Genomic DNA, 26,798 nt, shown 5'->3' on the forward strand with positions numbered 1-26,798 from the left:
CCAGTGGTGGGCTGGGGGCAGACATTAGGTCTGACTGTGGCCCCGCCCACCAACCCAAGTTATTCAAGACAGCACAGGGGAAGTGCCCTTCAGTTCTGCACCACTCCAGGGACTATCCAAAATGACGAAACGGAAGAATTCCCCTCAAAAAACCCTCCAGGAAATAACGACAGCTAACGAACTGATCAAAAAACGATTTAAACAATATAACAGAAGGTGAATTTAGAATAATAGTGATAAAGTTAATTGCTGGGTTTGAAAACAGTATAAAGGACAGCAGAGAATCTATTGCTACAGAGATCAAGGGACTAAGGAACAGCCAGGAGGAGCTTAAAAATGCTATTAATGAGCTGCAAAATAAAATGGAGATGACCACGGCTCGGATTGAAAAGGCATAGGAGAGAATAGGTGAACTAGAAGATAAAATTATGGAAAAAGAAGAATCTGAGAAAAAGAGAGATAAAAAAATCCAGGAGTATGGGGGGAAAATTAGAGAACTAAGTGATGCACTAAAGAGAAATAATCTACACATAATTGGTATTCCAGAGGAGGAAGAGAGAGGGAAAGGTGCTGAAGGTGTACTTGAAGAAATAATAGCTGAGAACTTCCCTGATCTGGGGAAGGAAAAAGGCATTGAAATCCAAGAGGCACAGAGAACTCCCTTCAGACATAACTTGAATCGATCTTTTGCATGACATATCATAGTGAAACTGGCAAAATACAAGGATAAAGAGAAAATTCTGAAAGCAGCTAGGGATAAACGTGCTCTAACATATAAAGGGAGACCGATAAGACTCGTGACGGATCTCTCTACTGAAACTTGGCAGGCCAGAAAGGAATGGCAGGAAATCGTCAATGTGATGAACAGAAAAAAAATATGCAGCCGAGAATCCTTTATCCAGCAAAACTGTCATTTAGAATAGAAGGAGAGATAAAGGTCTTCCCAAACAAACAAAAACTGAAGGAATTCATCACCACGAAACCAGCCCTACAAGAGATCCTAAGGGGGATCCTGTGAGACAAAGTACCAGAGACATCGCTACAAGCATGAAACCTACAGACATCACAATGACTCTAAACCCATATCTTTCTATAATAACACTGAATATAAATGGACTAAATGCTCAACCAAAAGACATAGGGTATCAGAATGGATAAAAAAACAAGACCCATCTATTTGCTGTCTACAAGAGACTCATTTTAGACCTGAGGACACTTTCAGGTTGAAAGTGAGGGGATGGAGAGCTATTTATCATGCTACTGGAAGTCAAAAGAAAGCTGGAGTAGCCATACTTATATCAGATGACCTAGACTTCAAATTAAAGGCTGTAACAAGAGATAAAGAAGGAAATTATATAATAATTACAGGGTCTATCCATCAAGAAGAACTAACAATTATAAATGTCTATACACCAAATATGGGAACCCAAAAATATATAAAACAATTACTCACAAACATAAGCAACCTTGTTGACAAGAATGTGGTAATTGCAGGGGACTTTAATACCCCACTTACAACAATGGATAGATCATCTAGACACATGGTCAATAAAGAAACAAGGGCCCTGAATGATACATTGGATCAGATGGACTTGACAGATATATTTAGAACTCTGCATCCCAAAGCAACAGAATATACTTTCTTCTCAAGTGCACATGGAACATTCTCCAAGATAGATCACATACTGGGTCACAAAACAGCCCTTCATAAGTATACAAGAATTGAGATCATACCATGCATACTTTCGGACCACAATGCCGTGAAGCTTGAAATCAACCACAGGAAAAAGTCTGGAAACCTCCAAAAGCATGGAGGTTAAAGAACACCCTACTAAAGAATGAATGGGTCAACCAGGCAATTAGAGAAGAGATTAAAAAATATATGGAAACAAATGAAAATGAAAATACAACAATCCAAATGCTTTGGGATGCAGAGAAGGCAGTCCTGAGAGGAAAATACATTGCAATCCAGGCCTATCTCAAGAAACAAGAAAAATCCCAAATACAAAATCTAACAGCACACCTAAAGGAAATAGAAGCTGAGCAGTAAAGACACCCCAAACCCAGCAGAAGAAGAGAAATAATAAAGATCAGAGCAGAAATAAACAATATAGAATCTAAAAAAACTGTAAAGCAGATCAATGAAACCAAGAGTTGGTTTTTTGAAAAAGTAAACAAAATTGATAAACCTCTAGCCAGGATTCTCAAAAAGAAAAGGGAGATGACCTAAATGGATAAAATCATGAATGAAAATGGAATTATTACAACCAATCCCTCAGAAATACAAGCAATTATCAGGGAATACTATGAAAAATTATATGGCAACAAACTGGACAACCTGGAAGAAATGGACAAATTCCTAAACACCCACACTCTTCCAAAACTCAAGCAGGAGGACATAGAAAGCTTGAACAGACCCATAACCAGTGAAGAATTGAATCAGTCATCAAAAATCTCCCAACAAATAAGAGTCCAGGACCAGATGGCTTCCCTGGGGAATTCTACCAGACATTTAAAGCAGAGATAATACCAATCCTTCTCAAGCTATTCCAAAAAATAGAAAGGGAAGGAAAACTTCCAGACTCATTCTATGAAGCCAGTATTACTTTGATTCCTAAACCAGACAGAGACCCAGTAAAAACAGAGAACTACAGGCCAATATCCCTGATGAATATGGATGCAAAAATTCTCAATAAGATACTAGCAAATCGAATTCAACAGTATATAAAAAGAATTATTCACCATGATCAAGTGGGATTCATTCCTGGGCTGCAGGGCTGGTTCAACATTTGCAAATCAATCAACATGATACATTACATTAATAAAAGAAAAGATAAGAACGATATGATCCTGTCAATCGATGCAGAAAAAGCATTTGACAAATTTCAGCATCTTTTCTTAATAAAAACCCTCGAGAAAGTTGGGATAGAAGGAACATACTTAAACATCATAAAAGCCATTTATGAAAAGCCCACAGCTAACATCATCCTCAACGGGGAAAAATTGAGAGCTTTCCCCCTGAGATCAGGAACACGACAGGGATGCCCACTCTCACCGCTGTTGTTTAACATAGTGTTGGGAGTGCTAGCATCAGCAATCAGACAACAAAAGGAAATCAAAGGCATCAAAATTGGCAAAGATGAAGTCAAGCTTTCACTTTTTGCAGATGACATGATATTCTGCATGGAAAACCCGAGAGACTCCACCAAAAGTCTGCTAGAACTGATCCATGAATTCAGCAAAGTCGCAGGATACAAAATCAATGTACAGAAATCAGTTGCATTCTTATACACTAATAATGAAGCAACAGAAAGACAAATAAAGAAATTGATCCCATTCACAATTGCACCAAGAAGCATAAAATACCTAGGAATAAATCTAACCAAAGATGTACAAGATCTGTATGCTGAAAACTATAGAAAGTTTATGAAGGAAATTGAAGAAGATATAAAGAAATGGAAAAACATTCCATGCTCATGGGTTGGAAGAATAAATATTGTCAAAATGTCAATACTACCCAAAGCTATCTACACATTCAATGCAATCCCAATCAAAATCGCACCAGCATTCTTCTCAAAGCTAGAACAAGCAATCCTAAAATTCATATGGAACCACAAAAGGCCCCGAATAGCCAAAGTAATTTTGAAGAAGTAGGCCAAAGCAGGAGGCATCACAATCCCAGACGTTAACCTCTACTACAAAGCTGTAATCATCAAGACAGCATGGTATTGGCACAAAAACAGACACATAGACCAATAGAATAGAATAGAGACTCCAGAATTGGACCCACAAAAGGATGGCCAACTCATCTTTGACAAAGCAGGAAAGAATATCCAATGGAAAAAAGATCGTCTCTTTAACAAATGGTGCTGGGAGAACTGGACAGCAACATGCAGAAGAATGAAACTAGACCACTTTCTTACACCATTCACAAAAATAAACTCAAAATGGATAAAGGACCTGAATGTGAGACAGGAAACCATCAAAACCCTAGAGGAGAAAGCAGGAAAAGACCTCTCTGACCTCAGCTGCAGCAATTTCTTACTTGACACATCCCCAAAGGCAAGGGAATTAAAAGCAAAAATGAACTATTGGGACCTCATGAAGATAAAAATCTGTACAGAGCTCACCAAACTCCACACCCGAAAAACAAATAATCCAGTGAATAAATGGGCAGAAAACCTGAATAGACACTTCTCTAAAGAAGACATCCAGAAGGCCAACAGGCACATGAAAAGATGCTCAACATCCCTCCTCATCAGGGAAATACAAATCAAAACCACACTCAGGTATCACCTCCCACCAGTCAGAGTGGCCAAAATGAACAAATCAGGAGACTATAGATGCTGGAGAGGATGTGGAAAAACGGAAACCCTCTTGCACTGTTGGTGGGAATGCAAACTGGTACAGCCACTCTGGAAAACAGTGTGGAGATTCCTCAAAAAAATTAAAAATAGACCTACCCTATGACCCAGCAGTAGCACCGCTAGGAATTTACCCAAGGGATACAGGAGTACTAATGCATAGGGGCACTTGTTCCCCAATGTTTACAGCAGCACTCTCAACAATAGCCAAATTGTGGAAAAAGCCTAAATGTCCATCAACTGATGAATGGACAAAGAAATTGTGGTTTATATACACAATGGAGTACTATGTGGCAATGAGAAAGAATGAAATATGGCCCTTTGTAGCAACGTGGATGGAACTGGAGAGTGTGATGCTAAGTGAAATAAGCCATACAGAGAAGGAAAGATACCATATGTTTTCACTCTTATGTGGATCCTATTAACAGAAACCCATGGGGGAGGGGAAGGAAAAAAAAAGAGGATAGAGTGGCAGAGAGCCAAAGCATAAGAGAGTCTTAAAAACTGAGAACAAACTGAGGGCTGATGGGGGGTGGGAGGGAGGGGAGGGTAGGTGATGGGCATTGAAGAGGGCATCTTTTGGGATGAGCACTGGGTGTTGTATGGAAACCAATTTGACAATAAATTTCATATGTTAAAAAAAATGAGCAACTTAGCTAAAAGATAGCTCTTGTATATGTTACATATTACAGGAATAATTTAACTTATGTATTAAATGTAACAAACAGAGTTTTCCTCACAAAGAATAGACAATATTTTCCTTAGAAAGTAAAACCCAAGTTCAAAGTATATGTGGAGAAATTCATGTTCAAAAAATAAATTCCATGTTGTTTACTCTAGTTTTTAGCATCACTGATGAAAGTGTTTCATTAGCTGTAGGTTTTTTTGATAATCCTATTTTATAAAAATAAGTTAAAATTTTCTACTTTTGATTTTAGTATTTGTTTTATTCTCAAATCATACATCTTTTGGTCTTGATACCATGGTCTTATTTACATGGAAATGATTGATGCTATTTGTTGGGGCAAATGTGGATGTTTAAAAAAATGTTGGATGTTTCAGAGTATTTTATATATCTCATCTTTCTATTGGATCAGAATAAAACATACTTCTAAATGAAAAAAAAATTTGTTTCCCAGTCTGATACTCTTTGGAGGTCACCGCCATTCATTGTGTTATGAAAAGTTACCTAAGTAAAATTCTGACACCTGGCAATTCTCTGACACCAGCTGGGTGTCCTACAATTTAATTCAATTCTGACACTGTCCACCTGGAGATAAATCAGATTCCACAGGTTAAGGGCTCATTCCTACAAGGATGCTCCCGGCCCCAGCAAGGCCAGATTGTCACCTGTGCTTCTGACCACCTGGCTATCAAGAAACACTATAGTTGCTGGATTACTGGTTTTCTATAAAGGGATATAATTCAGGGACAGCCAGATGAAAGACACGCATAGGGTATGGTATAGGAAAAAGGCATGGAGCTTCCACACCCTCTTCAAGAGTGCCATTTCCCCTAAATTTCCATGTGTTCACCAAGCAAGCAGCTCTCTGAACCTTGCCCTTTTGGTTTTTATAGAGGCTTCATTACATAGGCACGACTGACTAAATCATTGGCCATCGGCACTCAATCTCCAGCCCTTTGCCCCTCCCCTGAGGTCGGGGTTGGGGGTACTGAAAGCTCCAATCTACTATCCCTGTGGTTGGTTTTCCTGACAACCAGTCCCAAACTAAATGCTTTCCAAAAGTCAGCTCATTAACATAAATTCAGGTGTGGTTGAAAGGGGTTTGTTATAAATATCAAGACACTTTTATCTCTCTTACCACTTAGGAAATTCCAAGGGTTTTAAGAGCTCTGTGCCAGAAATGGGATAATTAAAATATGTGTCTCACTATAAATCACAATATCATACCAGGGTATTCTGCTATTCATCTCTTCACACATCACGTATAGTCCCACCAAAATCTCTATTTTACAGTCTATCCATCCCATTTCTAGAATTTTCTTACTAAGGCACTGTTGGTATTTCCAAGCCATGCATGGCCAATCTATATGTCTGGAAAGGATGGAAAGGAAAGTGCTTGGTATTCCTGAGTAAGATTTCAGATTCATGCTTTAGAAACAAGAGCTGTGATGGAGGAGGGCTGACCAGTCTTCAGGGGGTACGCTACATGGCTGAGCTCAGGGAGACCTGGCCTGGCAGGGCACAAATATGAGAAACAGATGACTTTGCCTGTGGTCTTCAACTTCTTTTCTCCTCAGATTGCCTGGGCCTCTATAAAATCTCTGTCTCGTGACTCTGTGGTTAATGAAACCTGCATGTGCTGGTTCTGCTCCAGGGCTCACAGAGTTCTATCTGTCCAAGACTGCCTTTTCCTCTGGCTCCTCTGTCCTTGTCAGGCCGAATGAGCTCTACCCCTCGGAGGCCCTCTTGATGGCAGCTGGACCTTCTGGTAGCTTTCCACACACTCCCCAGCTGTTCTAACCATCCACCCAGAGCCCACCATGCCATTCTTTACATAATGGGATTGCTTTCTTAATGTGAAATCCCAGTTGGGTTCTCCAGTAAGCATCACTGCTTCTGCTTGAAGACCCACAGTTGCAATCACATTAACTGCCCCTAAAAATGACAATTGTGGAAACAGCTCTTATTAGCCCATACTTGCTCACAGTGTTAGAAACCACAGCCAGATTCCCACAGCAGTAGTAGGAGCTGCCATTTATAGAGAGCTCATGATGCGTTAGGCATCAGTGTTTTATATTATTTTAATCTTCAAGTTAACTATCAGATAGGACCCACTATTTACAGCTAGAGAAATCGAAGGTCAGAGTGGTTAAATTTACTGAGTGTCACACAGTTGATAAATGGTGGGGCAGGACCGTCTAACTACAAAGCCAATATATTTCCCTCCCACTGCCAGAGCCACCATGCTATATAATGTCCCACTGCTGCTATCTGTGATTGGATTCCTCTTCTGGGCAGATGGAGGGATGCCCCCGACACATGGGATTCAGCATGGCTATGCACAGGAGGATGAGAGCCCAGTTAGGATCAGTCCAGGGAAAATTAATGTTAAGAATCCTCACAGGATCTAGAACACCAGGCCTGACTGGTGGACCTGTTCACACCGCCATCTTTCCTCTCCCTGTGTTGGCCATTGGGACAACGAAATGCAAGGAAGAAGCAATGGCCAGGGTCTACTTGTGAATACAAGTTGGCCTTTCTGCAACCCTTGGCATATTGGTACAGGTTTTCAACCCCTAGTATAGGCAAAATTGTGTTGTGTTTGGCAGTGGGGTGTGAGGGGGATTTCTCAAAGAGGCAGAAAGTAATGTGAGCCTTATCTTCAGAAGCAGCCACCATCTCTTGCTTTCCTATCAGCCTGGCTTTGCAGCCAGCCTGTGGCTAAAGGTGTTGCTCAGGCTCTTGAAAATAAGGCTTGTCCAAATAAGATATGGGCTGGCTGGAAGACATATTTCAAGAAAGAATTGCCTATACTTTATAGTTCAATATATATGGTAATCCTAGTAACTGTTCTTCTGTCTTTACTAGAGGGAGGAAGAAGGAAGGTTTGTTAAACTTTCTCAAGAAGTGAACTGCAGCATGGAAATCTATTGACCTGTGTCCCATTCTCTCTTGAAAATTCTATGCTGTCAAAGACAGATAGCTTTTCCAACACAGCTGCATTATCCACAACAGCAGCACAATAACTCCCACTGCCCTGCCTATATTGCTTGGGGGATTTTTTGTATGTGCATGTTTTTTATTCTATTTTTCCATCTGGTGACTTTTGTTTTCTTCTAAATGGTGCTGTTTAAATGCTTTCCACAAACGCAATCTTGAAAATAAACACATTGAATGGATAAGAACAAAAGAGGATCCATTCTCGATGCTGCTCACTGCTGAGAGGTTCCCTCAGCTGCAGGGAGATGAGGGCCAAATGGATGAGTGGATTGTCAGTGTAAAATGCTACCCAAGGGTGCTGCCAGGATTAGAATCTAATCAGAACCACATTAACAGTGTCATGACACACACACACGGATAGACAGAGAGAGATATAGAGATAGAGATAGAGATAGAGATAGAGCCTTACCAACTGAGCACTCATAATCAGCCAGTGGGCCTTGAAAACTTAGGAGGCTCATCTCCCAGTTGGCAATTCTCAAAAGCCTTGGTTTTATGCCTCCAGTGCTTCCCAATAGAGAGGAGACTGTGGTTAGGTTGCTACTTCATCCCTCAGGGACTTCCCCTCCACTTCCTTCCCCACATTCCCTGACCACTCCCCTGTAATCATTGCCTTAGTTTGGGCTCCCCCAGAACAGATGCTGAGACAAAGATTTGGGCACAGGTAATTGGGAAGGACTAAGAACTCCGGTAGGAAAGTGATTCAGGGAAGGAAGGCAGTCAACAAAGGTTGTGTTGCCACACTAGCCATCACAGAGCTCAGTCCTGTGAAAAACAGTGTCAAACACGCACCTCAGAATGCTTGTGCCCAGGGCAAGAGAGCCAGGGCTTTTGTACATAAACTTCCAGACCATATGCTGAGGGCTGCTCCTTGGGGTGTTAATTCTGGGCACTAATGAAACTTGCTTGCATGTGAGCTGAAGGGCTTTCCACAGTTCTGAAAAAGAGCTCCAGGCACAGGTGTATAGACTGGCAGTTTGAAGTTGGCTGGAGTGCACTGGACGGTGCAAAGGGATGTGTCTCGGGCACTTGTAGCATCTCTTGTCATCACACATACAGCTTAAGACAAGCAAGTCCCTTGGAGTCAGTGGCAGAGCCACATCTGAAGGGTTTTTAGGGTGTTTTTTGTTTGACCCCATAAAGTTACCCACATCAGAACTATCCTGCTTTCCCCCACCCGCCCCTGAGTGTAAGTTCTTGATAATTGCAAGAATTGATTCCTTGCCTTTACGGATGAAAGTGCCAAGCACCTGAACATGGCTCAGAGACTCATGGCATAAATGGACACAGGGCCCCAGGCTCCAGCTGGGCCGGAAGGCAGCAGCTATTTGCTGGAAGCAGAACTTTGGTTGTCCTTGGTGGTGACTCCAGCTCCCGCTGTCTTTCCGGGAGTATGCAGCCCACCAGAGGAGTGGCAGATATGGAGACCTGATTCAATGATGCTGCCTTTAGCAGCAACAGCAGAAAATCTCAGTTCAAACTGGTTTAAGCAATATGGAAAATCCATTTTATTTCGCTGAATGGGATGTTTGAGGTAGAGTGCTCTAGATCCATTCAGTGGTTCAGGTTCTTTCCAGCTCTGTTTTGCCATCTTCAGTGTGCAGAACTTGTTTTGGGGTATCTCCCTTCCTTACAAAGTGGCTGCTGCAGGTCTAGGTCTCATGCATGTATACACACACCACTGTAACCCACCACCATGATGTGGAAGCCTAAACCATGCCACACAGGTATACTGCAGGGAGAGGCCATGTGGAGATGTTCTAGCCAACAGCTAGCTGAGGTCTCAACCAACATCCAGACAGAATGTGAGGCAGATACTGTGGTATTATCCACATTTTAAGTAGGAAGAAATGAAACTTGGGGAATTTAAATAATTTGTCAAGGTTACAGATCTAGGAAATGGGCAGAGAAAGACTTAAACCCCTAAGGGTTCAGAATTCAGTGGTTTTGCCTCCCAGTCAGACCCATTTGTTTCTTTTTTGCAGGCCCCTGAGCTACTAGGCAGCTTGGGAGGGTGCCCTGGCTTTGCCAGAATCCATCCCCTCTCAGCCTTCATTGCCAGAGTTTATTCCAAGGTACAGCGAGGCTTCCATTCTCCTTGCCAACCTTGGCCAGGGAGCAGAGCACAGGGCCAAACCTGGGGCCCTGGCTTCAAACCTACCCCCTGAGGGTAATCTAGTCTCCTGCTGGCAGATTTCAGTAGAGCAAAGAGTGGATCTTCCTCAGGAAATCCTGGGGCCACAAATCTGAACCTGTTTTCCATGTGTTAGAGAATTAAAAAAAAAAAAAAAAAAAGGAAAGTCATGATTCTCATGCAAACATAAAGTGAACACATGTCAAACATTTTATTTAAGTCACTAATGGCGGGAATTGGTTAGATGTAACTGGTTCAAAGGCGAAGTCAAAAGAACCACAGATTTGCAAGGGATAAAGGAATGTTGAAGTAACTTTATATATGAACTTGAAACTTGATTTATTATGTTTTGTGGGGAAGTGACAGAGTTTATTTCCATGTCTTCAGACAAGAATTCTTTGCATTGCTATCCCTTGTATGCAATTTTCAGAGTTGTAAAGTAACTTGAGAGTAACGAAAGGCACAGAACTCCCATAGAATCAGATATGCAAAGGCTCCAACATCCCATTGGAAGGTTTTCCAGTAATCTCCTTTGCTTATTCCAAAGTCTTACATTTTTCCTTGCATTTGAATGATTTTCCTTGGGCCATCTTCCCTATTTGTGGTTTCTGGGTGAGAGCTGTCCCTCTTTTTCTTGGGAAGCCTTACACTGTGGGCTTTGGAACCAGGCAGACCTTGGGTTCAGATCTCCATTTGCATTTACTAGGCGTGGAGCTCCACTGAAATCACTTAATCCTCGAGTCTACTTCATATGGCAGGTGTGAGGATTAAAGTGCTTGGCACTTTTGCAAATTTAATGTATTCATCCTATCATCCCCTCTGTTTTATAGATATGGAAACTGAGACGCTGGGTTTTTAAGGCACTGACCTAAGGTCATACTACTGGGTCATATGGTGGAGCTGGAATTCAAACCTGGGCAGTTTGGCTCTGCTGCCACACTCAAGCACTCATGAAATGGCAGGTGCCAGGTGCTTCTTAGCCTCTCTAGTGTGACCAAGTTGTGATGTCTGCTTGAGTTGGCTGACTACCCTAAGAAGCCAGCTACTGGGTTGGTGGTCACTCCTCACTGCCTCTTCACCTTGTACTCCTGTTTGGCACCATGGTGGGGTGCCATAGGGTCCACTGCTCTCCTTGGGACCTGCTGTGCTCATGACCCCAGGTTCTGCTTGTGTGGTTGTTTGTTCTGATATTTCATTGAAATCTAATATAGAAAAATGCACAGCTCAATGAATTTTCAGAGTGAACACATATGCATATAAACATGTAAGAACATGGCCAGCACCCCAGAAACCAACTTGTGCCCCTTTCCAGTCAGTGCCCTCAAGGACAGCTACTGCCCTGACTTCTGTCACCACAATTTTGCCTGTCTTTGTTCTTTATGTGAAGGCAGCCACAAAGTCAGCCACAAAGTCTGCATTCTTTTGTGTCTGGCTTCTTCCATTCAACATTTTGCTTATGAGGTTCACCCATTTTGTTGTAAGTACTTGTAAGTTTATTCATTCTTGTTGCTGTATGAAAATGCAGTTCATTTCTCCATTCTATACTTGATAGGCATTTTGATAGTTTCTGATTTATGGTTTCAGCCCATACCTTTTGGCCCACGGAGACACATGTTTTTTGTGGGCTGTGCTTAGTTTATAAAAGTAACGTTGTGAGTTGGATGGTCCTGACATTTTCTTAACAGATGGGTCAGTCTGCTTCTTCTTTGCCACAATCAGCAATTTGGCTTTTGTTCCTTTTCTTCCTTCAGGTCAAGTGTGCCGGCCCATCTGCGGGCCTGTTCAACACGTACTGAGCAAGGCCAATGGCAGCCCTGCTGTATTTCTAACATATGTGATAACTAGCTCCTTCTGTGCATCCTGGTTCATGGAAGGAGGGGAGGGTGGGAGAGCCTGGAGGATCAGTGATCTGAGGCCATCTCGCAATCACTGGGGAGTCTGGAGACTCAGCTGTGGGAGGAGCTGAGCCCTTCAGGTCTTTGTTCTGCAGGGACAGTGAGTTCTGCTCCCCACTCTTCTTTATCTCTTGATGAGAAACTTATTGCTTCTTGTCTACCCCTTTCGCCTCCCCGCTGAAATGCATACAAAGGAACTTTTCCCCAAACTTGTGCTTGTTAGTGTGCACTTCGGGTGGCCTTCCCTTCCCCCTGTTCTCTGCCACACTAGGAGGTGGCCCTGGGTGGTGTGCATTTTGTATTGTTACCCACTTTTTTCCCCTCCTATGAGGAGACCAGACCCTGTCTTTCTCAGAGGTGTTTTAACTGTTGCTGTTTCTGCTCCATCCCCCTTTCTCTCAGGCCTCATTAGCCACTTCCTTACCTGTAAATAAGGATTTTTTTTTTTCCAGGCTGGCACCCTCCTTTCCCCAGAGTGCTCCATTCTCTGACCAGGGCTTCCTGTCAGCAAAGCAGCAAGCCCACACCCTTAAACGGAACAGGCCAGGTCCAAGATTTATATGGTGACTTAGTAAAATAAGAATATAAATAGAATGTGAGAACCAACCAAAAAGAAAAATGCACATCTGATGGCCAGTGGGGACAAAACGGCCGGTTGGTCTTCAGATCTGGTACTGAGCTTCCTTACAACAAGGATAATAAAAGAAATCAAAGAGATTATAGAGTTACTGTGAAGATAATAGAAAAAAGATAAAATAGATAAGAGATAATAATTGTGATATTTTTGAAGAAGTGTCTTATTCATTATTCTATCTCCTAAACACCTGGCTTAGGGCCTCATGCATAGTAAGTGCTTAATAAGTATTTAAGGGCTAAGTTGATAAAGTTACATCACTATTAGCTGCTGGCTAATACACCTGAGTGCTTACTATGTGGCAGGTAAATTCTAATCTGTGCCCATCAACAACTCCAAAGGTGGGCACTGTGGTTCCCTTATTTTTCTTTTTTAAATTATTTTTAAAAATCTTTTTTGTCGTCCCTTCATTTTCAAATGTGGAAGTCAAGTGTAGAGAGTAACTCCCCCAGGTCACAGCTCTTCTGTGGTCTGGTGATGATTTAAAATCAAGTGCCTTGTCTGGAGCCAGCCAGCTTAGGCACTAAGGAATCTGAAATTATAGAGCAAATGAACATTTATGAATATTTTCATTTTACTAGACAGTAAAACCAATCATACTGGCCTTTTTACTACTGGATCCTGTCTGGGAGCCCCATTTGGTGAGAGGCCCTGCTGGAAACCAAGGGAGGCCGCCCTCCCCTCTAGGGGAAGCTGCCAAACTCCAAAGCTGACAAACCTTTTCCGTGTCTGCCCCCTGCTGGTAGACATGAGGATAACAGGGCAATCCCTGCAGCTGGCTATAGGAGGTCTTTGATCAGAGTGAGGCCCTACGAGCACTCTTCTGCTGGTGTGGGGGAGAGGGGGTATGTTACCCAAACCTCATACTGGGACCTGTGCTCTGACAAACTGAAATGTCTTAGGATAGGCTGTTTAAAATTGGTTGCTGTGTTGGCAAGTCTAGTCCACCTTGTCTCTTGATCTAGGGTGGAGGCAGCATGGAGGAGGTAAATGTCAGTTTTAGAAAGCGTTGGAACAAGAGTCAGGAGACCTGGGTTCTAGTCTCAGGAGGGCCACTTACCCAGAGTGGCAGGTGTCCTCTCCGGGGCTGTTCCCGCATTTGCAAAACAAGGCATTGTATTACTTGGCTCTAGTGGGCCTTTAGTCGTAGATCTCCACCTGCAAGTCCTTTGAAGATCTCCCTCAGTCGGGTCTCCTTGGACCTCACCTCCTCACCCTAAACTTCCTCCACAAACCCTATTGCCCCTCTCTGGCCTGCATCCCTCTGTGGCCAGATAACTTGCATTCTTCCCTACCCTGAGCCAAACCTTGGCACCTTTGTATGAGGTCTCCAGGCTCACACTAACTGAAAATGGGAATCTTATGGTTTGGAAAGTAAACTGGGCTGTACTTCTTGGCATTCAGTCCAGCTTGTCTTCCTCCTACTGGCAAGACCAAATTCAGGATGGAGAAAGAGAGAAGTAGCCGAAACCAACAACTTATATGGGATTTCTTTGGGCACTAAAGATGGCGTCTGATGTAATAACCAATCTTTGCACAATGTGATAATTTGCAAAGCATTCTGAGTCATAGAACAACTCTGTGAGGAAAGCATTTCTATCACCCACATGCGTGTGAGGGAATTGAGCCCAGAGATCTACAAGGTCCACGGTCACTTAGCCAGCCTGTGGCTGGGCTGGAACCCAGGGTCAGTCAGGTCCACCCCAGGCTCAGGATTTACCCCATCAGAAATGTGCAAGGCCTGAGAGTTCAGACAGTGGTCATTAATTCCAGAAGAAGGCAGTGTCAGGGAAGACAAGCCCTCTCACACCTTCTTTCTGATGGAAACATCTCTTCTCCTTCTAGAATAGTTCTGTACTGGATTTCTTACATATGGCTACATGTCCCTTACTCAAGCCTCTTGGTGCAGATCCTAGTCTAAGCTGGCACTGGCTTGTTCTGCACTAACTGGTCTGTACCTGTGTGTATGTGTGTGGCATATTTGGACAAATCTTATCGTCCCTGAACCTTATCTTCCCTGAATCCACTGAGGTGGGGATGGTAATAGTGAAGAGTAAAAGCAGGATGTGTGGGAAAAGCTTTTTATAATGTGCAGAACCACAAAGCGTTAGAACTTGCTGGGGAGAGAGGTAGAGGAATTTACCTGCCAGCTCCCTTCTGTCTCCTGTTTTACCCTTGTACTTCCAGGTTGGGTCACTAATCTTCTCCAGCAGCTTCTGGGGAAGCCAGACCCCCATACCTAAGCACAGTGCTTCAAAGGATCCAGAAACAGTGAAAGGGGCCAGAGCCCCATGGGTCAGGTTGGATGACCCAGCATCTGCGTGCAGGGCTGCTGAGGCTCTGGCTGTGGGCAGGAATGATGGGGAGTGAGCTAGGACCAAGCCCTCAATCCAGGGGAAGCTGAGACAGCCAGCAGTATCAGGAAATGAGGAGATGGAAGCTTCTGGCACTTTCCATTTGAGCAAATGGCTGAGGTTCTGGGGAAAGCTGGGGTCAAGGAAATCTGGAGACACACATAAAAATTGATGTGGCCCAGTGGTGGATACCTAAGGAGCCCTGAAAGAAATATGGGGGCTGGAGTTCCTGTGGGGCAGGGGTGAGAGTTAGAACCAGTGGATGTGGATATTGCTATGAACATGACCTCATGTTCAACCCTGGTAGTGTCTGGGGTAATAAGAGCTTCCAAAGGATTTTTGTTATTTCCTTTGGAGCACACAAAGTATACACATTGATTCAGCCCCACATAGGGTCTAAAGCAGAGCTTTTGTGGTGAAGGGCAAATTATTTTTCTTAATTTTCAACCCATCATGAACTGACACCTAAAAAAATGTGATAAGATAAAATACTAGAAAATGAAATTAGAAATGCCTAAGCCAGTTCCTCAATATTCATTGAGATGAATCCTCTGATCTTGTAGTTGGATAACGTGGTGCTATAAAATTTTTAAATGCTGACTCTCCCTATCCATGTTTATCTCATCATGAGCGCCAGTTTGTAAATTCTGATTTCTGGATTCCTTGAAGATGAAATCAGTCTATATAATTACAATAGAGATAGTACTTTTTAAAAAATGGACAGTTTATACAGGGAACAAAAAGGAAAATTCATAGCACTTAGTTTGTCAACACCACATTTACCAAAAGAACAGTCACAGTCACATTAAAGATACATTTGTGTGTGCTGATGGCCATGTACGTTGAGGAATGGTATTGAGTACCTCAGTATCACCAGAAATATTGCTTTCCTACTTTAAACTGGAACATATTTATGATACCAGATAATAAAAAGTAGAGGAAAAATAGCACACTACTACATCTTAATGAAACTCTACCATACTTAGTGTAAAACTCAGAATCCACGTGTGGTATTCAGAAAAACATGTCCAGAAATGGGAACAAGCAGGAGCTGGCTCTCCTGGGACAGGGCAGGACTGGACATTGGCCAACTCTGGGCCTATCTTTTCTGGTTTTCTGGTTATTTTCAGCTTTGGATCTTAGTAACTGAATTTAATCTGTTTCTATCTTGATTTCAACTACAAAGCTAATGACACTTGACTCAGTTGAAAAATAAAAATTGGCACACTAGTCATCTGGTGTCAAAACTGTCCTCTTGTTAGGAAATATCCTGAAAATATTAAAAAAAGTAGACAGTACTAAGCCCCTGAAGAAGATGTAATTTACAGGAATGAGACTGTTTTTCAGTAGACATCCGAAACATCTATATTCAGCTTGGGGATCATACTAATGATGATCTAATGATGCTGTCACTGCTCAGAACATTTTTGGAAAGCTTTCTTTAGAATTGTGTTCAGAGGACAATACTCTTGGTATTGGCACACATTAATAAACTTTTTCATTACAGTGTCTAATAACTTGAAATTTAGGGAAATAATTCAAATGGAATCTTCTAGAAACATCAACTAACAATATAATTTTAGGGTCTCCCTCAGATTATGTCAATTCAGGCATAGATAAGAGAACCCCTGGAAAATTGTGTGGAACAAATAATTGGAAAAACATATAATTTTTCAAAATCTATCCAAGACCTCTTAGGATAACTGGGATTTCAAATAATGTCATTTTTACTGTTTTATGCTTGGGAAGCACTATAGTGAGGGTGTAGCTTCCATATACTTGTCTGTGTCACGTAGACAGCCTGGACATCTAGAAGTCCGAGCTCACGTGTCAAATCTGAGGCACATGCTGCTTCTGAGGGTCCCAGGGGGCTAATCTGTGTTAGCCAGCACTTTTTTTTTTTAATCCCTCCTTGTGTCATCACACAACCTACTGCCATCCTCTCATCTGCTTTCCTGTATGCAGAGTGCCTTCTAAGTTCTTCATTCCTTGCCCTCCAGCTTCACTGAGCTAATTTCCCCACCATGGTCATTCCACATCTGCTGCCCTGAGGTAAATGTTCAAATCAGATAGGTAAACCTTTTTCTATTGAAGAAAAAGCTGATGTTTGTGTTTGTTTAACTTGAACTCCATAGACTAGATACCAACATCCATCAATAGATGAATAGATAAACAAAATGTGATATATCCATGCAGTGGAATATTATTCAGCCTTAAAAAGGAAGGAAAGTCTGACATATCCTACAACGTGGATGAACATTGAAGACATTATACTAAGTGAAAGCATCCAGTCACAAAAAGACAGACACTGTAGGATTCTATTTATGCGAGGTACCTAGAATAGTCAAATTCATAGAGATGCAAAGTAGAATGATGGTCGTCAGGGGCTGTGGGGCAGAGAGAATGGGAAGTTATCATTAAGTGGATATAGAGTTTCAGTTTTACAAAATGAAAGAGTTCTGGAGATGGATGTTGGTGATAGTTGCACAACAGTGTGAATATACCTAATACTACTGAACTGTACAATTAAAGATGATTAAGATGGTAAATTTTATGTTATGTGTATTTTATGATGATAGTAATTTTTTTTATAAAGCAGAAAAGAAAAAGTTTTCAACTCGTGTCTCCCCCATCTGTGCATCTCATGACTGTGTTTTTACTGCAAGCTTGATGCCAGACCCTTAGAAATGCAGGATGACTTGAAAACCTCATGTGCCAATACATTTTCCCCAATTTCCCCCATAATGAATAGAACCATAATTCATGGTGAAAAGAAAAGCAATTTGAATATGGGCCAAGTAGACTGAGGCTGGCCCACATCCAGACCTTGGTGGAATAAAGCATTGAAGCAGTCAGCTGCATTCATTAAGGGGAAAGAGGTATTTCTGCCATTGCTGTGCACAGCTAGTCTGAGGCATAGTCTTGCTTTATGCATTAGGAAGGCAGGGCCGGGGCCAGGCTGGAAGCAGAGGTCAGGCAGTCCCCTGCACTGGGAGTGGCCTCTAAGGCTGAATGAAATTTAGACCTCATCCTTGGGTACCACCACAGAGGCAATGAACAGCCCTCCATGCTAGGCAGAGAGTACCCTGAGCCTGCTGGAAAGGAAAACGAGAGTTTAGTAAGCATGCACTGGACTGAAAATCGGGAATCTGAGCATCTTCCTCATCTTGCTGCCTAGGAGCTGTGAGGCCTTACTTAGGTAAAGTTTGTAAACCTCTAAGCCTTCAAGGTTTATAGGTGGTGGATTGTGTCTGCTCCACATTCCATGAAATCTATGAAAATAGTGAAAATCATATAATGAATTTCTCCTGAAACCTTGAGATATGATTAATTCCTAACAAGAAGAGATGCAAATGTTTCATGCAAATGAACTTAAGTCACTTTTATTTCCATAATCTATCATTGCAAGAGCTTTTGAAAGAGGTGGTAGATTAACATATTTTCTTTCTTTTTGTGTGTGTATGATTAAAAGAGGGAAGCTTCTTTGATTGCCTTTATGGCCACTTTTAAATTATCTGAGTTTGTGTCATAAATAACTAGGAGCTTTGGGAAGGTATCAGCATTGAGTGTACATCTTCCTAAAGCTGAGTAAAAAGCAGGTTATTCCAAGAGCTTTTTCTTGATCTGCTCTCGTTAAATGCTTCTAAACCGAGTGGTCTTACAGGGAACATGCTCATAAAGGCTGCAGAGGGTGCCTAGCAGGAAGTGTGTCATCTGAAAACATAGTTCATGCTGTGTGCCAGGCACTAAGATGAAGAAAATATGGATGGCTAGAAAAAAATATATCTATCAATTTACTTTGATTCCTTAATAGAGCCAAATTAATATAACTGGTTTGACCCACTATTGACTGGTGGTTGGAGAGACAGGACAAGTCCCCCCCTCGTTGTTTTTGGAATTATCCCCATGGTAACATGGCTGGCCAGGGATCAGATAGGGGCAAAAATTCATCAGTATTCTCAAGACCTCATTTTCTGCCACCCCATCCCCCAATGTTAATACTTATACCAATGAAAACTTACTATATTTGATTTTACAAAGGATAAAATCCCACTTTTAGTAGATGTAGCACACAGGAAACAATCATAGATTTTGGGATAAGTCAGAGGGTTCAAATTTCTAGGTAAGAGAGTGTGGGCAAGTTACTCTTCGAGAATCAGCTTTGTCATTTGCAAAATGGGGAATAATCTCTTGTATGATTGTTTGTGAGGTTTAAATGATATAAGCTGGACATGGTCAGCACTTGGAAGAAGCACTTGTTAGTTGTGGCATCTTAATGATTTATAACATCTCTTTGCTCTTCACACTTGCCTGAAGGACCACACACAAAGATGTGTCAGGCACTCCTGCATTACCGCGGGCAGAGATTTTTCCAAAGTGAGAGTTCATTTCTCTTGCATGTTTTTGTTTTTTCCTAGAGCTATACAAGCAGTAAAAGCAGCAAGCTGCCTTTGGGGAGGGTGGTAGGGGGATGCCAGATAGAGCATTAATTTTAGGAGGGAAGGGAGGGACTGTTGATCTTAGTGATCCATTAGTTTGAGTATGAAACCAAGGCCACTCAGGAAAAAACTATTTGTTTCAGTAAATGTATTGGTTTGCCTGTGAGTTCCAGTAGGGCATAAAGTGACTGTGAGTGAAATGTGTTCCATGAATATCCCATGGCCTGGCGGCAGTAGTTAGGGCAGCATTTAGACTTATTAGTGTTTTGGGGCTTGTACTCTGCAGTTGATGTGCAGTGGATGCCCAGATCATCCCTTCAGTGACCAATATGCTCAGTTTATTAGAGCTTAGACATAAAGGCGAAATGGTGTTGTTTATGAAGCAAACAAGCAACTTGGAAGGAAAGCATTGGAAATGACTATAGACTTCCTCTGGTGTAATCTGTGTTTACAGATGGTCCACCAAGGTTCAGATCAGTGAGAGGACACTGAGATAATCTTTAGGAGATGCCCAGCTATGAAGGGGCATTGGGCTGGGTGACTTCAAACAGCTCCTAGACTTGAAGCTGGGATTCCTGGCGGGGATCCTAGATGTGGCCCTTACTGTGTGACATTGGACAAGCCACTTGACCTCCCTGTGCTTCAGTTTCCTGATCAATGAAGTGGAGACTTCTTGTCTTCCTCATTGGATGGCTGGGTGGGTAGGGAGTGCTAATAAAATGATGGATGTGAAAAGGATTGATGTTACAGGCCTTAAACAATGGGCCTGATCCAGCTCAAGGATGACTGGTCTGACTGGCACTGTGTTTTAAGAACATTGAACTTGAATACCTTTAGGGGACCCATTCCCCTTTTCTTACACAAGCTCTACTTAAAGCTAGCCCAATCATGTGATTTATGTTACCTGCCTGGCTCCTCTAGACATTCTGATTCAGGACCCCTTACAACCTAGATACCACTGTTTAGGTGAGACCAGCTTCATGTGTGGGTGAAGTAGGTGCTGTCATTTTTAAGGGGTTCTCAAAGGTTCTACCTTCTTTTCCCTCCTCTCCTTCCATAAGCCCATCTTGCTGATGTCTGTAATTCTTTTGGGAAATCCTGTGGACAAAAACCTATGTTGGAATGGAGGATAATATTTCAAGCCTTAGCTTTGCTTTACCATTTATAACTTAGGTAGATTTAAAAAGCAGATTAGAGGGGTGCCTGGTTGGCTCAGGTGGTAGAGTATGTGACTCTTGATCTTGGGGTTGTGAGTTCAAGTCTCACATTGGGTGTGGTGATTACTTAAAAATAAAATCTTTTTAAAAAGCAGATTAGATAAAAGCAGACATAAAAAATTTTTTTGAGAACAGGTTTTGACAAGAGAATCTAAGACACTGACCATGTGTGTTGAGGTATGTGTGGGTGTGAGTGAGAAATTCTGGCAAGCAGGTAGCAAGGGAATATAAGTGGATAGGTGGGGGAATTTATCTGAAAATGGGAGTAATACCTGCCTCATAATATTGTTGGGAGAATTAAGTGGAATGATAAAGGGCTTAATAGAATAAGAAAGTAAATGCAGTCATTATTGTTTTCTTGGTCTGAAAAATCAACACACTTTCACAATTAACTGGAATGGGAAGGAGGCAAAAGGGCGATGTGCTCAGCTACTTATCCATTCAAGCTTAAGGCTTGGAAGAGGCTGGAGGAGGCTGCCTCTGTGCCCTGTGTCTGATTGTGTCTCCTCCATGCCAACCCCTGGCTACTTGGAAATAATGAGAGAGTGGCTGAATATTTCATTCATATCAGGAATATTTGCCAAATGAAGAAATTGCTTAACAGCTGTTCATCATAATGAGTTTCTTAGCATTTTTGAATTTGGCCAAAATAGAGGTGATTTTATGGCCATCATTAGGTCTGGTTTGCCCATGGTGTATTTATAGTAAGTTACTATTTTGTCCTCCACTCTCTTATTTTTTCCTATAGTACCACATCTGAAATGAATTGAAATTGTGCAACACTAGAAGTGTTCCTAGTGGTTAGGGACTAGTCTAGGGACTGATAATTTTCTGTTAAGGCAGATGTTGGCATCCACATGTTAGATCCCGCACCTTATACTAAGTGAATTTTTATAGCATTACTTTTTTGAGAAAGATCCTCCAAACATACCTGTGTGGGGGGTGGGTAAGGCAGAATCATCCGATTTTATGGATGAAGAAGCTGAGATATTTCCTGCTTCAAATTCTGTGGGTAAGGAGGCAAGAATTGAACAAGTCTTGAAAGGGGTTTACCTGTCATCACAAGGTGGAAGAGCTGAGAAACCAGGACTGGCCTCTTCAGCCTTCCAGCAATGAGTCCCGTTGCAAAGAAGCAGCTTGATGAAGGGGCCAGGGGCTTTGGAAGGAGTGGTGGACTTGAGAGCAAGTCTCCCATACTCCCTGACTCTCTGTTTTCATGGATACAATGTGGGGCTTACTGGGGCAATCATAATAATGTGAGAGTTGTCATGAAGCTTACAATGAGATAATGGATGTGGAAGCATCTGGCACATCTTCTGCCATCTCTACTGGATGAGAAAAGGTTTGAGAATGTCATGAGTCAGCCTAACTACTGAGCATCATCATTATTATGCCTATGCATAGTGAGAGGTTGCCCTGTACCAGACACTATGCCAAGAGCTTCACATGAATCTTCCCTTGTAATCCTCATGGCAACTTTATGAAGTAATTATTATCCCCATTGGATTGATGAGAAAACTGAGGTATGGTGAGATTGAACAGCTTGCTCCAACTATACATTGACAAAAAGGGTGAGTCAAGATTCCTTGTAAATACTCCTTATAAATAAGTCACAGAGCTGAAAGGAACCTAAGAAAAATCACCTGGGTCATAGGCTCAATTTGCATGTCTTGTAACTTAAGATCTTCATTGCAGGAAATATTTTACTAATACAGTAGTCCACCTCTTTCATGAGGAATATGTTCTAAGACCCACAGGGGATACCTGAAACCATGGATTGTACCAAAACCCTATACATACGGTTTTCTTCCTGTACAGACATTCCTATGATAAAGTTTAATTTAAAAATTAAACACAGTAAGAGATTAAAACAATAGCTAATAATAAAATATAACAATTATAACAATAGACTGTAATAGAAGGTTTGTGAATGTGGTCTCTTCCCGCCTCCCTCAAAATATCTTCTTGTACTGCATTCACCCTGAACTCACCCTGTACTGCACTCACAACTGCACTATGTTGATGTGAAATGATAAAATGCCTACATGGTGAGATGGATTGAGGTGAATTGACGCAGGCATTGTGACCTAGTATTAGGCTACTATTGACTTTCTGACAGTAAGTCAGGAGGATCATCTTCTTCCTGACTGCCATTGACCATGGGTCACTGAAACTGCAGAAGTGAAGCTATGGATAAAGGGGGGCTACTGTAAATAAAAATACTGAAGTTTGTGAAACATTTGCTTTTGGTTATGATTAGAGTAGATTCAAGCTTATTCTTTTTTTAAAGTATTTTTTTTATTTTATTTTAGAGAGAGAGAGAGTGTGAGCAGGGGAAGGGCAGAGAGAGGGAGAGAGAGAATCCCAAGTAGGCTCCATGCTCTCAGTGCAGAGCCCAACATGAGGCTTGATCCCACAAACTGGGAGATCATTGACCTAAGCTGAAATCAATAATTGGATATTTCACCAACTGAGCTACCCAGGCGTCCCTCAAGGTTATTCTTATAATATTTTTTATAATTATAGTCTTGTGATAATTCCCATTTGTTTTATGCTTTAAAATAATTTCTTGGGAGAAGAGAAAGGGGCCGAGTATCCCTAATGGGCTGGACTCGTTGACCAGGTTGACTTGTGTAAATGCATTCTGTTTGTTTGATTGGCCTGATGGAAATAGGGTATGGCCGTTGGCTCTCCAGACATGGGCCAACATCTGTTAAAAGCTGCAGAAAGGAAATGAGGGAGTTCACTCAGCTATGCCCTATCTGTTGAGCCCTGGAGAGTTCAGCCCTGACTTTGCTTTTTTTGAGCTAAGTCCAACTGAAAGTACCACAAATTCCATTCCACTTATTACTTTGACAAAATTTAACTTAGCAAATCCTTCTGCAAATATGGGTGAGAGATTCAGTCACAAAGCCCAGCTGATACAGGAGATTGAGGAGGTTCCAGCTAGTATTCTTTTTAGTGGGCAAAGGCCACACACTTACTAGAATATTAGCACCATGACAGGAAAAAGGTGATGTTTAGAAATAAAAGTGACAACTTCCGACTGACATTTCTTGATATGTGGGGCTTTCTGTATGTGATTGTTTTCCACTTGGAGTAGGAAAAAGTGGGATGTCAATAAAGGCCGAGGGGGGTGTCCAGTACACCTGAGGATGGGAGGGCACAATTGTCCTCACAATTTTACAATAATAGAGCCCTTATAATGCATGCATTTCACTGACAATTTATATACTCCAGTTCTTTGAAAACTAGTAAAAACAGAATCCACGGCACATTCAAGAGTAACAAGTACAGGACAATGAGGCAAAATTCTGAAGAGAAAACAGGATTTTCAAATATATGTTGATAAGCCTAATGAAAAATCAACGGTATTCCAAATACTTTAGGCCAAGCCTGTACAAACATATGGGATTTGTCGGTACAGGCTAAGCAGAGAGAAAATTTGAATGATTACCCAGATAATTTGATTCTGAAAGAGTTTGCTTGGATCATTCAAACCAGCATTGGCCCTCTTCCTATTCTTCCCCTGCCCCCACCCCCACCCCTAGTTTTTCCCCAGAATATTTTTGTATCCACAATATTGCTATACAACTATATAAACCCTCCGTTTGACTTTGATCATGTAAACATAGGCCTTGGATACATATATACATACAAAATACAATAGATGTTCCAAGAGAACTGGATGGGTGAAGTACACTAATCTGAAGTGTTTTCCTCTACTGTGAAGCTCCAGCCAGAGGCAAAGTATGTGTTAACAGTCATCAAGAGAATTAACTTAGATACATTAAAATCTAAAATCCTGGCTGTTATTTCAGGGGACTGAACTATTTGGATGATTGTCCAGACCCAACTGTGGATATATTCAAGTACATAGGCATATTTATGTGTATGTTGAGGCCATATGGATCCAAATAATTCCAAGTTCAAATATTTTCCTCTTTACTATTACCTATCCTTGAAATCTTAGAATACCTGCCTTCTCTTTAGTTGGATTCCGGTGTCAGTTAGGGGTTCTATGAGCAAGAGTGTCTATTCAGTGCTATCCTTCCTTCTGGGGAGTCAGAATGGGGGATTGGGATGGATTATAAGAGAAAGAAAAGAGCTGCTCTCAAGGAGTTTACACTCTCATTTTATACTCAGTTGTTATTTTATTGCCAAACAGGAGGATGAAGAGAATATTCAAATGTGGAGATGGTGGTTGACTCAATGGTAATGAGCTTAATTTTTGCAAATGATTTTTAATTTTTAAATGGCATTCAGCAGATAGAATCATATTGGCTATATAACACAAGTAAAGTGGTATTTGGACAATTAACTGATCTACTTGATTCTCTTTAAAGAGCTAATTATAAGGTGTGCATTTTATCCATGGCTATGTGTAATGATTCAATAAACTCAATAGCTGTTAAATCTCTAAGATAACTATTAAATCCGAGGTAGGATAAAAGATGATTGCAGGGGTTCTACCCTGACCATATTCTCCACTGATCTGTTGCTATTGACTTTGGGATCATGGAAAGAAAGAGAAGGGGAGACTGTTGAGGGAGAAAGAGGATGGAATGGGTTTGAGCCCACTGGGTTGGAGAATTAGATGTAGACATAGAGGACTTTTCCTGCCTCAAATCACTGGGGGCTGTTATAAGAGTTAATAGATGCCATTATTTAAAGGTATCTCTTGGTTAGCACTAGTGGAGCTAAGCAAGGATGCAAACATGAAGAAAATAATTTTATTTGAATTTGAAATGCATTGTGTGATTTTTTCCCCCTATAACAGATGGGTGGTCCTAATTATATTTTACTTAGGCTATTACTAAATTACTTTGTATCACCCAAATTGATATCTATTGTAGTGGAGGTAATTGGCTGAGGCATGAACTGGGAGACTGGGAAAGGAGAGTCTCCTATTTAACTTTTGCCACAGACAAGTCACCTGTGGATAATCAAGAGTTAATTGAATAATTCATAGGAAAAGTCAAATGCTGAATTTGTAAGCATTTCTCCAAAGAATATGAATGTTGTAGACCCTACCACTAAAAACTAAATCAAAACACTTTTATTCACATTAGCAGGTATGTTTGGCCCTAAATACCCAGACACCGGCCTGGTCTTTCTAATGGACTTGAGTGCTTCCGCCCCAGACATTAAAATGTTCTTGGGGCAGGGCAGTGGAGATTTTGTGGGAAGGAGGACATAAGTTTTGCTCATGGCCTATCTTTTTCAAAGCCTGTTTTGTGGAATTGACCATTTCCCCTTCAAACTGTTGGCCTCTATTTTCTTTGGAAGTCTGGTTCTATGGTTTGGACAAGAACAGACAACCAATGTCTCCTGGCTTGCTGACAGCCCATATGAGGTATGCCTATAAAATGGCACAGGCCACCAAATGTCCACTCTGAGGATGATACTACCTGGTAAAGACGGGCGATTTCCATGTGAACTACTGATGAGAAATGCTCCAGAGTAGGTACTGATCAACCTTCTTTAGTGTTTGAGGCACTTTTCTGAATGTCTTGGGGTAAAAACCATTTCCAGCAAGTTGCCAGTCTCATCTGGGTGTAAGGACAAGCCATGTTTTTTCTGCATATTTTCAATACACTCTCCTTGCAAAGTCTGCACGTGGAATCGTCTCAGAAGTGTAACCAGGATGACTTTCAGCATCACCATGGCGATGTACTTTCCTGCACAGCTACGGGGCCCAAAACCAAATGGCTGAAAATACCTGTAAGGAACCTATGAAAATGATCAGACAGTTAGCCAGAGTATTAAAGGCTAGAGTTATGCAGTCTCTGTTTGATTCACCCTGAAAACACTAATCAGTCAGAATGCTATTTCAGGGTCTAAACGTTGAGTGACTGTAACTCAAGTAAGCTCTTTTCTCCATCCAATGTGATTCACCCTCTGTGACATACACCCAGCCTTGGACAGTCCCCACTTTTGCTCTTTATGTTAATGTCCTGGGGTAAAGCAATTACGCACAATCTTATTATAGCCAGTGTTAGCATACTCAACTATCTCTGAGGGATGGTCACAGCTTTACTACTCTTCTGCATGTCACCAAGACAAAGATTGTTTT

The 26,798-nt window shown here is 41.6% G+C and overlaps 2 protein-coding genes across 2 annotated transcripts in view; one reads left to right on the forward strand and one right to left on the reverse strand.

Annotated features, from left to right (window-relative positions):
* LOC147580221 (uncharacterized) overlaps positions 1–26,798 on the forward strand; it is a 132,895-nt gene that overhangs the window by 82,339 nt on the left and 23,758 nt on the right. The gene's annotated exons all lie outside the window — the stretch shown is intronic.
* The window catches only part of CYP19A1 (cytochrome P450 family 19 subfamily A member 1), a 39,414-nt gene continuing 36,858 nt past the window's right edge, over positions 24,243–26,798 (reverse strand). The window contains 2 exon segments of the mRNA XM_025919434.2: positions 24,243–26,214; positions 26,216–26,455. Of these exon segments, the coding sequence (XP_025775219.2) occupies positions 26,197–26,214; positions 26,216–26,455 (258 nt within the window). The 3' untranslated portion in view covers positions 24,243–26,196.

Source organism: Puma concolor, chromosome B3 (genome assembly GCF_028749965.1).
Source record: "Puma concolor isolate L17-30 chromosome B3, mPumCon1.1.hap2, whole genome shotgun sequence".
Lineage (NCBI taxonomy): Eukaryota > Metazoa > Chordata > Mammalia > Carnivora > Felidae > Puma > Puma concolor.